The sequence below is a fragment of the Dipodomys merriami genome, unplaced genomic scaffold, assembly GCF_024711535.1.
Source record: "Dipodomys merriami isolate MVZ:Mamm:240054 unplaced genomic scaffold, mDipMer1.0.p SCAF_17, whole genome shotgun sequence".
Lineage (NCBI taxonomy): Eukaryota > Metazoa > Chordata > Mammalia > Rodentia > Heteromyidae > Dipodomys > Dipodomys merriami.
In genome coordinates, this window is record NW_027203048.1 from 4,668,053 (window position 1) to 4,680,487 (window position 12,435).

The 12,435-nt window shown below is 51.0% G+C and overlaps 1 protein-coding gene across 1 annotated transcript in view; it reads right to left on the minus strand.

Moving 5' to 3' along the window:
- The window catches only part of Apob (apolipoprotein B), a 38,575-nt gene extending 28,695 nt beyond the window's left edge, over positions 1-9,880 (minus strand). Inside the window, exons 1-8 of the mRNA XM_070025064.1 lie at positions 9,736-9,880; positions 9,440-9,478; positions 8,015-8,130; positions 6,573-6,718; positions 3,890-4,043; positions 3,038-3,193; positions 1,096-1,220; positions 368-453 (exon numbers count right to left, since the gene is read on the minus strand). Coding sequence (XP_069881165.1) covers positions 368-453; positions 1,096-1,220; positions 3,038-3,193; positions 3,890-4,043; positions 6,573-6,718; positions 8,015-8,130; positions 9,440-9,478; positions 9,736-9,811 — 898 coding nt within the window. The 5' untranslated portion in view covers positions 9,812-9,880. The remainder of the gene's footprint in view (positions 1-367; positions 454-1,095; positions 1,221-3,037; positions 3,194-3,889; positions 4,044-6,572; positions 6,719-8,014; positions 8,131-9,439; positions 9,479-9,735) is intronic.
- Between the last annotated feature and the right edge of the window lie 2,555 nt (positions 9,881-12,435).

The following is a 12,435-nucleotide window of genomic DNA, read 5'->3' on the forward strand; positions in this document are numbered from 1 at the left end:
TCTTTGGATCAGTTCTCTGGATTATTATCCATCTAGACCCTGAAGATCTTTTCTCAGTTGCCCTCACCTCAACCCAGAAGGCCTGAGCCATCTAAACTGTGTGCTTGCCAGTGCTGCCCAGGTCACATTCCATTTCAGGCTCCAGTTTCCTACTTATAAAATCCTAGGGGACATGTTCCTTTCCTTTGTCCCGCTCCATGGTGACACGCCAGAAGTCTTTCTCACTGGTGGTGGCTCAGCAGCCAGAACACGAGAGCCCACTGCTTGCATGAGTCAGCAGACCTGACTGAAGCCCTGCCGAAGGCCAGCTACAGTTGGCACCCTTTGGGCAGATTTCTCCCACACCTATGCAGGCATAAAGTCTCACCTCCTTCAAAGAAGCGGCTGTTGATCATGGGAGTGTCTTCAAGTTTCACCTTCTGCGTGACGTGTGCCATCATCCCATACTTATTCCTGGCAACAGAGGAGGCCTATCACATCACAGAAGCCCATGCCCCAGAACACGCCCTCCTCCTCACGCTGGAACCGCTTCTCTCTGAATGCTGTCCACCTCTCAGATCATGGTGAAAGCCAGCAGTGCCCAATGAAGAGTGCCCGCCTGCTCCTGATCATGCTCACTAGCCTCTCATCAGAAGGACAAATGTACCTTACGCCGTCTACCAATCTGTCACACCAGTGGGGCTTACACTGTGCCTTGAAATTATTTTGTATCTCCAACAGCACAGTGGCAAGAATGGAGGAGTTATCCAATAAATATCAGTAGACTGTCAAGTTTTCTAAACAAATCCCCAGCTAAAATCCCGACTCCTATAAGAAGCCATTTCTAACCAGGGCACTTGCTTTTTTCTATGTTTGCAAAACCTTAAAGCTGGAGTTTTAAGGTAGATACCTTTTAGTAGCCTCAGAATTGTTTCACATGCCTGAGACCTTTATCCTGAATTACCCGTTGTTTAAAAAGGTGACCAGGAAGGGCTTTTGCCTGATGCCTTTCTGTGCTCCCTTCTGGAGCCAGGCTGTCCAGAACTGGGCATAGAGAGGTGTTTGGCTCCCATCAACCCTTTACATGATGAACTAGAGGAGAAGTAAGTAACCCACATGTAGGAGAACGGCAGGAACAGGTGCTGCTCTTGGCAGGTGGCTTCTGACACATGCTTTCGCTTGGGGTCCAGGGTATACTGGCAGGACTGGTTGCTGCTGATCAGAGTTGACAAGGGGCGGACCTGGGAGTAGATTGGTGGGGGGGAGCATTTTGATCAGTCTCTGGGTCGTGAAGCTTTAAGACAGGAAGGGGCAGGGGTCTCACACCATTAGATAAACTCAGTGCAAGGGAGAGCATTTGACACTTGGCATCAGACAAAGGGGCATAAATCAGACACTCGAAGGCTGTAGACTATCCCGCCTTGGTGCAACACCCTCCCGTACAACCTCTCCTGTACATGCTGCCCGTCGAATGCATACCCACCCCAACACATGACCTCTCCTGCTCATCTAAGCGTCTCTGCCCAGAAGCCTGTCCTCACCTCTCTCTTCCATTTATAGATCTTAAAAAAGTATTGTTTGGTGGTACTGGAGATTGAATGCAGCTTCCTAGACACTTGCTGTACCAATGAGCCATATTTTGGTCAGTCGTGGGGCTTGAACTCTGGGCCTGGGTACCATCCCTCAGCTTTTCAGCTCCAGGCTAGTGCTCTACCACCTGAGCCACAGAGCCACTTTCTGGTTTTCTGGGCTAGCTTTAGAACTGAGATCCTCAGATCTCAGCCTCCTGAGTAGCTAGGATGACAGGTATGAGCCACTGCGCTCGGTTCCTGCTCCTTGTTGTGTTGGTTGTTTTTGAGTAGGGGCATCCTGGGCTGTGATCCTCCTACTGGTGCTTCCCCTGTGGCTGGGGCTGATAGGCAGAAGCCATTGCACCCAGCCATGGAACCTCACCTCTGGCTGGGACAACAGGCATGTGCCCTCACACCAAACCATTGAGTGACAGAGTCATGTGAACTTCAAGGTTATCCTTGAAGCAAATGGCGGTCGCCTGATCCCTGCCTCCCAAGTCGCTGAGAGTGTGGCCGGCCACGGTGCCTGAGGATCCTTTGTGTTTGGTGAGGTTTGTGCTGTGTGTGCTGCACGGCTCTGCCCAACTAGCTAGGAGAATAACGCTTTCATCTTTCTGGTCTGCTTCAGACGACCTAAGACTGCTTCTCTGCCTTTTCAGTTTATCATTCCATCAGCCGTGCAAGACCGTCATTGTTCCATTAGCCTGAAAGTCTGTTGAAGGGAAGGCTCATGGCTCATCGCAATTCTTTCTTCCTGAGCTAAGCATGTAACAAGTGCTCAGAAAAGACCCTAATCCATGCCCTTGGCTCCTTCTGAAAAACCCCAACCCAGTGCAGGCTCCTTCTGCATGTGGCTCTCATGGTCATTTGACTCCCTGTGTTTTCAGGCCCCAGGGCAACAATCCAGAATATTACCATGATTACTCAAGTACTTCACATTTACTGAGGCAGCCTGCGGCTCCTCACCACTGTGCGCGAGATGGTGCTGTGTGATCCCGGGTAAGAGTGGAGAAGGTCAGCACTGAGTGAGGGTAGGCCTCAGCCTGGGGAGGAGGCTGAAGGTCATGGCTCTGGTCAGGGTCATCTGTGCCATAGAAGGACAGGAAGCTGGGACAGGCGCAGGCATGTGGCTTCATGGGGAGAGGAGGTGGTGGGACATAGCGTGGGACTTCCTTGGAGACCAGAGCTTAGGGCAAGCAGCTCTTGTACAGGTAGCTGTGCCTTCTCAGGGATGGACAGTCATTATTCTAAAGTGATGGCAGATGGTTTGGCGCCATGAAAAAAGGGACAGCAGGAGGAAGAGAGCTCTGTGCTGGGGAGTTGGGAATCTCACTGTAGTCCTGGTAAATGAAGAACCTGCCATTCAGCCTTGGGGGTCCTTGGCCCTCAGTGGCCTAGAGCAAGCTGAGCAGACTCTTCTCTTAGGCCCTGTTAGCTGGAATGTTCTGTGACTTTCCTAAAGGGGTTCAATGTGGTGTGAGACTCACCAGGCCCTTGATGAGGGCCAGGGGGCTGACGCCCATGCCGACAGGCTGGAAGCCATCGCACTGCTGCAGCTTCCTCTCCGTGGACACCTCTGTCGCCACGTTCCCCTGCCTGGTCTGCACGGTGACGTCAGTGGAGCAATTTCCATATACAGTGTCCTGTGGAGGACATGCCACACAGTCAACCATCTGTGCATACTGAAGAGGGGCCTGGAGAAAAGTCCAGGAGCCAAGGCAGAAGGAATATGAATTTTTGAGGGCTGGTCTTTTCTCCCAGAAAGGCTGGGAGGGAGGGCTGGTGGGTGGGGAGGGCTGGCGGGTGGGGAGGGCTGGTGGGTGAGGAATGCTGGCGGGTGGGGAGGGCTGGCGGGTGGGGAGGGCTGGCGGGTGGGGAGGGCTGGCGGGTGGAGAGGGCCATGTGGACAGGACAGTGCAGAATACTCTCCCAGCACTGTGAATATTCATGGGGCTAAAGCACATTCAATTCTTTGTACAGCTGAAACTTGAGCTGTGTAAGAGAGACTGGACAATATCCCAAACCTTCTTGGTGTCTAAAACATACAGGCTTTTCTGTGTTATAATGTATGGAAAGGAGAAGAAACAGTAAAACAAAAAGCAGGTAGAATGGTGAAGACTGTCCAGTAACTGCTTTACAATTTGACCCAAGATGAGTCACCCTCCCTGGGACGAGCCTTCAGCGAGCTCAGGAGACAGGAGAACCATGGACTCTGATATTTCCTACCAATGAAGGGTTTCCTGTGTATTCACCATGATTCAGTTTATCTGCAGTGGATCTGATCTTTTACTTGAAGAGGGAGGGAGAGGACCACTGTCCTCAGCTTTCAAGTTTCTCACCAGAAACAGCACTTGTTGGTCCTCTTCTATTTCTGGGGGAGCCAGGAGGGCAGAAATGATGCCTCTCTTGATATTCAGGATGTGTTTAGGTTCATCCTTCTCTGGGTAAAGGACAACTTGCTTCCCCTCAGAGATAGCCAGTCTGAGCTCGTACCTGTAAGGAAGGAAGAGAGAGAGAGAGAGAGAGAGAGAGAGAGAGAGACAGAGAGACAGAGAGACAGAGAGACAGAGAGACAGAGACAGAGACAGAGACAGAGACAGAGACAGAGACAGAGACAGACAGACAGAGACAGAGAGACAGAGACAGAGAGAGACAGAGACAGAGTAAGAGAGACAGAGACAGACAGAGACAGAGACAGAGACAGAGAGAGACAGAGACAGAGAGACAGAGAGACAGAGAGAGAGACAGAGACAGAGTGAGAGACAGAGAGACAGAGAGACAGAGAGAGACAGAGGGAGACAGAGAGACAGACAGAGACAGAGAGACAGGGAGAGACAGAGAGAGACAGAGAGGCAGAGAGGTGGGGGATGTGTCACTGCCAGTGCTTTCTCCATTTTGAGCCTACGGGAAGAGAGCCAGTGCTCGGGAGCCCCTTTCCATTCAGTTATTCTTTAACATGGTTTCTTTATAAATTTATCTCCTCGCACGCACACACACACACACACACACACACACACACACACACACACACACACACATACACACAAGTGCATTCTCACACATACATTTTTGAAAGAGTGAACAAACTGACGCAGATTTTGGCAGTCTTTTCTTATTTGTTTTTTTGAGTTTGCCTCATTTATCTCTTCTTTGTGTTTCCACCTACCAGTCTGCTCCCACGTGGACACAATTGGGTATTTCATTTGATCTCCATGTGCATGAGATCCCATACAGGTGTGTGTGGGTACAAACAACACGTGAGGATTTTTTTAATCATTTCGTTGTTTTATACAAACAGCATTGTTTTGTGCATACTTTCCTTCATCTTATTATACTCTATGAAAATCCAGGACCACTTGAAATAGCTCTACTAGACTGTTTTATAAAAGCTGCATAGACTGGGTGCTGGTGGCTCACATCTGGCTGAGATCTGAGGATTGTGGTTCAAGGCCAGCCTGGGCAGGAACATTTGTGAGACTCTTATCTCCAATTACCCTCCCCCCAGAAAACTAGAAATGGTGCTGTGGCTCAAAGTGGTAGAACGCTAGCCTGAGTGAAAAAGCTCAGAGACAGTGTCCAGTCGCTGAGTTCAAGCCCCCTGCCCAACAAAAAATATAGCTATGTAGCTTTCCATTCTATGGTTATAGTTTATTCAACATTGCCCCATATACTGGCATTCACTTCCTCTTTTTCTGGAACATACCTCCCCCTCATTGCTGATATAAACATCCATATTCATCTGTGTTCACACATTACTGGGCTTATTTCCAAGGGCTAGTGTTCCAGACACTGGAATGGCTGTGTCTAAGGTATAAATCTTTCCAGTCGGAATACACACTACTCTAGGGCCGTCATGTTTACCAGCACAGCCACACAATATATTTTTCCTCTCCAACCTGCCAACAACAGGTGCCATAACTGCTGAAAGTTCTATAGTCTGATGGATGTTAGTGGATCAACGTCTTTTGAACCATTTTTCATGCATGTGTTGGATATTCATGTTGAAAAAATGATCCCGGGCCATGTCTGAAGTTCATGTTGACTTTGGCTTTAAGCGTTTCCCATTGGGGATGCTTTGAGTTTCTGAGGCCCTCCATAAACCTGCTCGCTCTATTTATGTCCGAAGGTGGGAATGAAGATCCAACATGCCCCTTATGGCTCTATAGCATCTAGAAAGTTCCAGGCATAGGAGTGTAGCTCTGAAAGGCTTTGGTCACCAGCTAGAACCACTTGTGCTTGAAGAGGAAAGCCACGCGGTAGCCGCTCTTCTCTCCTGCCACCACACCCTTCCCGCACACACCTACCACCCTGGTGGAAGACAGAAGCTTCCACACCTATTTCACAGAAGGAAGAACTGGGCTCTAACTCTGGAGAATTGGAAGACAGGCAGGGATGCAGTTTCCCTGTGCTACCAAGCTAACAACCCCATGCCTGCTTATATTTCTGCACCGAGGGCCCTCTGACCTGCAATTGGGGTCCAGGTAGGGGTGAAGCTGGACGTCGTGAATGCCTGTGCAGCACGGGCGCTGCTCTGTTACAAGCAAGGCCAGCAGTGATGCTTCGTGTCAGCTAGGCGGGCAACGGCTGCACACCAGCCCTGGGCGGGGACCTGCTCAAGTCCTGAGAGTCCTGCGCCCTGATCTGAACAGATCCTGAGCTCCACCTTCAGACAATAACCGTATAGAATGCCCCAAACAGCACCTCACTTGGTTAAATAAACCCCCTAACTCCATGGCCTCAGCGAGTTTGAAACCATGAGATGTTTGAGAAGCACAATTTCAAGGATAACCCAGGGAAGTTAACTAAGGGAGTATAGAACACGCCTCCCTCTTCCCTTGACAGTTGTGAAAACGCTACTATCCCTTAAGGCAGGGTGAATATTGAATCGAGACGCTGTCCTCATGGGCACGCCCAATTTAGACAGACATATGCACACCTCCACAAGCACAATGCACGCCATGCTCACGTGTGTCCAGGGATGGCCAGAACTCGTGTGTTAACACGCTCACGCCCCAGCCTTACCTGGACATGGCAGCCGCAAACTCCTCCGAGTTCTTCGTCTTCTTCAGAAGGGCCTCTCCGTCGGGGCTGAAGTCCCGCAGCTCCTCCAGGGTGCACTGGCTGGCTCTCAGGACAAAGCTGCAGAGTTGAGGAACCTCCAGCTCCACCTGAGAATGGAGAACAGCAGTGTTCTGTAGAAGCAGGAGATGTCCCCGTGCCTGCACCCTCAAGGGGAACATGAATGGTGTGCTCCCTGGCACCACACGCGCCCTAAACTTGTCTCATGGGTCTCTATGCAAAGCCTAGGCTTTGTCCCATTTCTGGCCTCTTCCTCCTCCTTGGCCAATGAGTTTCTTAAGTGTGGCATATGCATGGGAAATAGGACTTTTAAAAATGTCTCTGATATTGGGGCTTGAAATCAGGGGTTTAGGTGCTGCCCCTTAGGGTTTTTTTTGCTAATGGTTGGCACTCTACTACTTGAGTCACAGCTCAACTTTTGACCTTTTGCTGGTTAATTGGAGAAGAGTCTCACAGACTTTGCTGCTCAGGCTGGCTTTACACTATCATCCTCTGATGTCAACTTCTGGGTAGCTAGGGTTACAGGCGTGAGCCATCAATGCCTTTATCGGTTCTAAATATGCTTCCTTTACTTAAAAAACATTGATGCGAATAGTTAGAAGAAATGGAGACCAGAGTTAGAATTAAGAAGCAAGGAGAGGAATGTGATTAGCTTGTTGTTGTTGTTGTTGTCTGGTTTTGTTTTTTGGTTGTGAGGCTGAGCTTTTCTGCTCAAGGTTAGCACTATACCATTTTGAGCCACAGGCTCCATTTCCAGGTGGGGTTTTTTTTGTTGATTAATTGGAGATCAGAGTCTCATGGACTTTCTTGCCTGTGCTGGCTTCAAACCAAGATCCTCCAATCCCAGCTTGATGAGTAGCTAGGATTAATAGGCATGAGCCACCAGAGCCTGGATTCTCATTAGTTTTAATATCAAATGTTTCCTTAACATTATCTTAAGAATCTGATTATATATACTAAGGCCTAATAAGAACTTTATACAAAGCTGCAGCTGAGATGGATTTGTAGTTGTTAAGTTGGACTATTCAAAGAAATTCATGTCATAGTAGAAATATTTGTACCATCTAATATGGGAAATGAGAACCGTGGGTGGCTAGAGGGCCCTTGAAAGGGGACTAATGGCACTAGGAAGTGAATCTTTAATTTCAATTAAGTAGCCATATAAGGTAATGCTATGCTTTCTGATGATACAGACTAGCACTTTGACATCCAAGAGAGAAGAGGGCAACTTGACAACTTGATTTCTCTTCCTCAAATGACCCTCTGGGGAGTCCCAGGATCTATTCCATACTTTTATCGAGCAGAGTACAATTAGTTTCTAAGTATGTTCTGGAAGACCTTGGTGTTGTTACCCTGTGGAACACTGGCTGCAGGTTCCCCCTTACCTTGCATTTGATCTTGGTGGCACTTCGTACTTCACCCGTCCCGGGGATTCCGCTTGAGCTCTCAGCCTCATAGCTGTATGTGTACTTCCGGAGGAGCTTGAATCGAGTTGCATCTTCTAGAAAGAAGAGAAACAAGTCAGTTATACAGCTTGAATGCACACTCCCAAGGACAGTCGGTTCAGGGCAGAGAGGGGCGCGGTATAGATAATGAAAAAATTGGCAATTGTGCTCAAATTATTTCTAATTGATTTTGCCTTGTACTTAATTTCCTTTATAGATTGATCTTATTCATTATTCCCCCTCCCCCCCCAGACTGATGTTTAAATTAACTCCAATTCTTTGAATATGTCATCTGAGGGATAGGAGTACGGGGCCGAGAGCCAAATAATGGCGCTCTGAAAATCTGAAGAAGAGACCCTTTGACGAGGTAAGAGTTGATATTAAGCAAAGGGGCGAGTGGGGCTTGGAGGCTTTCTCAGTTTGAAAATAATCTTACTCTGTGACTCTTTTTTGACTTTATGAAATTCTTGGGGCAAATTCTATTAAGTATAGGGATATCTGATTGACCTTGTGGAAACCTCTAGGAAGAAATTTCTGGAGGATTCCACGGTGCCTGAGTAATTTTGTGAGTCTTTAGAGAAAGAAAAAAAAAATCTGGGTCAGGAGCCCAGCTGTAGTGATGCATGATGGCCACCAGATGGCGATGCTGCCCCACCAGAGGAGAAAGCCAGGGCTGGCGCCCTCCACAGAACGCAGGGTGCCATCAGCGGGCCAGCTCCTGTGACCCCCTAGGACTAGGTAAATACAAAGGGGGCGGAGGGGGGGCGAGGGGTGGGTGGCGGTGTTGATTTCTGAGCAAAGGTTAAAGTCAGCATTTCCTCATCCTCACACACATGGAATCGATGCTTAGTCACTGATAAACGGGACGCAGTGGTGAATATTTCCAAGCGTCCAGGCACCGCGCTAGCAGAGTGCCAGTCCCGTCCCTAGTCTGCCCTCAAGTCAAGCATGGGGCAAGAACCGGCGGAAGAGCGCTGGAATCCCTTCCTTGGAAGTGAGCAGAGGCCCCAAAGCTCTTGCTTTCTGGTGTGGGAGAAGTCCACATCTGTGTAAGCAGAGTGTGCTAGGGGCCCTGAGTGACCAGCTTGCAGAAGAAGGGAGGGGAGGAAGGAGAAGAGGAGGAGGGAGAGGAGGAGGAGGGAGAGGAGGAGGGAGAGAGAGGAGGAGGGAGAGGAGGGGGGAGGGAGAGGAGGAGGAGGGAGAGGAGGAGGGAGAAGAGAAGGGAGGGGAAGAGGGAGAGAAGGGGGGGGGGGAGAAATGTCTTACTTGGACATCTCAGGATGACCAGAGATGCAGGAGGAAGAGGAGGATGGCGGGGGGAGGAGGAGAGGAGGAAGGAGGGGAGGAGGGGGGGGAAGGTCTTACTTGGACATCTCAGGCTGACGTTTTCCAGTGCTTCATCTTCTGTAAGAGAAGGAGGCAGAGGATGGGTCCCCGCGTTCTCCTGATGGGGCCCCGCGGATCGCCCCTTGCACAAGGCTCACTTTGTGGCCTGGAGTAGACCCTGGACACCCCACTCTCCACTTCCTTCATCCGGAGCCCTGCACCCCACCCGGGGTGGGGGCGCCATCCCCTGCTCCTCAGCCTGGGCCTGGGCCTCTGGGTCAGCTCTGCCTCGCCACCCCGTCTCCCGCCCCAGTGCCAGCCCCACCCGCACTCACGGGCCAGGACGCTGCTGTCCAGCAGCAGCAGCAGCAGCAGCAGCAGCAGGGGTGCGGCCGGCCTTGTGGGGGCCATGGCCGCTGCAGGGCGCGGGGCTGGTGGCTGCGGCCCGGCCGGCCTGGCGGCCTGGCGTGGGTGGCTGGCGTGGCGCGGGCTCGGGGCCGGGCGCGCTGGGGATGCCCGCTGCGCAGGAGCAAGGCCTTTATAGGACGCCTGGCTTGGGAGGATTGCCACAGGTCCAAAGGGCACGGCCGGGGCCTGTTTGCTTTTCCACACAGGCTTCTCTGGGAACAGAAGGGCGGGGCCGGCCAGGGCCCATTGCAGATGCAGCCACGGCCACCCCAGGTCTCCTGGGCCTGGCCTGGCCCCCCGGGTCGCCAGGGGCTGTGGCAGTGGTAGCGCCCCAGAGGCCGCCCTGACCTCGGAGGCCTCAGCAGATGACCCACCCCAGAGACAGCACCCAGCCTGCCCCGCTTTGACGCAGGGTCCCTCTAGGGGCCGTCCTTAACCACCTAGCCCGGGCATTTCCTTAGGATAGGTTCCATTCGGGTGGACTCTGGGCATCCTGTGGCTGTGGAGGGGAGGAGAGGGAAGGGCAGCGGGGGCCCTGTGGGAAGGGCAGGGTCTGCTCACAGGCTGACTTCCAGCCGGCCTGTGAGGAGGACCCGGCCCCCAGGGACGCCCTGGGCAGGGTCTTCTAAGAGAGGGAGCTTGCCCCCCCCCTTCTCACTAATTGTCTTAGTCTTTTCCCAAGATGGTCAGCCAATGCTTGCTTCCTCTGCCTGGCTGTAGGAAGAACTCAGGCATTGCAGGCATCTCACCAGGCTTATTTTACGGACCAGAGGTCATCCACAGAGGGTGGATGGCATGGTTGTTAGAGTTACTGGGTAGATGGCTAGAACCTCCTCCCCTCTCCAGGGTTCCCCCAGTGTGGCTGGGGAAGTAGGTGGGAAGACAGGAAGCTGCAGGTGGGCAGCACTCACTGCCCGGGGCACTGGTGGTCGAGGGCCCACGGAAAGGCAGAGGGGAAGGTGGCCTGGAATGAGGAGGGCGTCTGAAGCGCAAGCAATACTCAGCGACTGAGGAGCAGCCCCTATATACTATCAGCAAGGCCTTGATGTTTAAAGGTGTTTCCTGATAGAGCCCCCTACTTGCCAGACTGGTTAATCTGCCGATGGCATTTATAGATGGCTCCGGAAGGGTCAGTCCTGAAGTTGTAATCTCGTGTGGAGACCTCTTAACCTCTCTGAGGAACTGTGCCAGGATGTTTGCTTTGTTCTTTGCATCAATCCTCATCCGTCTCCTCACTCAGGTGTTGCTGTCTGTAGTCACAAACTCCCACTGGAGAGCTCGACTCCCCGAGCCACTGGTTGCTTTGCACCCATAAACGCTGACGTGGTTTCAGGTTGGGGCTCCGCGGAAGGCTGGCCGAACCTCCGCCCCCATACCTCCGAGATCTGGAAAAGTAATTGTCGCCATATTGCACTTCGCGACGCGCTTTATTTGCATTATTGTGTGTGGCTTGATTTCCCACAGGGCCAGCATTGTTGATCCACTTCTCCTCTATATTTACTTTAGGGAGAATGGGTAAGAATATTTGGTATAGAGAAAGCAGAAAGACACGTGAACATTGAAGCGGACGTTCTCTGATGGTGACAAATGAAACTGTCCTCTGTCTAGCAGTGGAAAACACAGATTTTATACGTTGGGAATCAAAACTGAATGGTTTCACTGTCACCGTCTTTAAAAGAAAACACCCAGCCCGTGGGAGCGTGGCCCGGAGGCTCTGCCCCTCCCCCCCAACCACGGTCACACCTCATGTGTGGGTTTTCCTGACACTACACAACTCAGCTAGATCCTGAGTGAAAACCGACATGGAAATAGGCTATTTTTTTGACCGCTAATAGCACCCTTTGCGCCTTTTCTGTTGAGCAGAACTTTCTTACTTTGCTGTCCTAAACAAGTTTGAAGTTTCAAAGGCCAGTTTTCGGAGACTTCACATAGAATTGGGAGTCAGGAAGGCATTTGAGTACAAAGAAAAGCTACTCACGGAGCAGAGAAAATCCTGGTCCAGAGAGGCCAGCTCTTCTAATGGAAACGGATGAGGGTATTAGATTCAGGAAGAGCTGTGAGGCCTCTCTGCTGGGTTCAGGTGAGTTGACAGCGCCTCCCATCTACATAGCCTCTCTGTGGCTGCCGGATTAATGATATCCACTGCCTAGGCATTTTATTGAGAATTAAATAAAATAGTTACATGAAGCCTGGGCATGAGGCTTGGTAAATCACAGGCACTCAATAAATGGTAACTGTTGCCATTCTTTAATTGTGCGATACCATGGAAGTGTATTTGCCAGAGACCACTTGAGCTAGCTAATCACAGCCCACATATAAACAGGTTAATAAAACACAAGTGAGAAATGAAGGCCAAGGAACGGGGCCAGGGGGGCACAGGCAAGTATGAGCACCGGATCTAGCATCGCTAAGCATCCGTTTGGATCTGGTGATTTCTTAGAATTCTGGGCCTGGAAAGTCCGTGTCTCTTCTGAGGTAAATGGATGCTCTACCGAAGACAGCTGACTGGTGACTCTCATTGTGTGTCAGGAATCTCAGAGTCACTCTGCCTTATCAAGTCAGGAATGCAAAGTCCTCTTGGGCAGTCCCTCAGTCCTAGTAATCACAGGGCTTTGTGCGTCCATCTG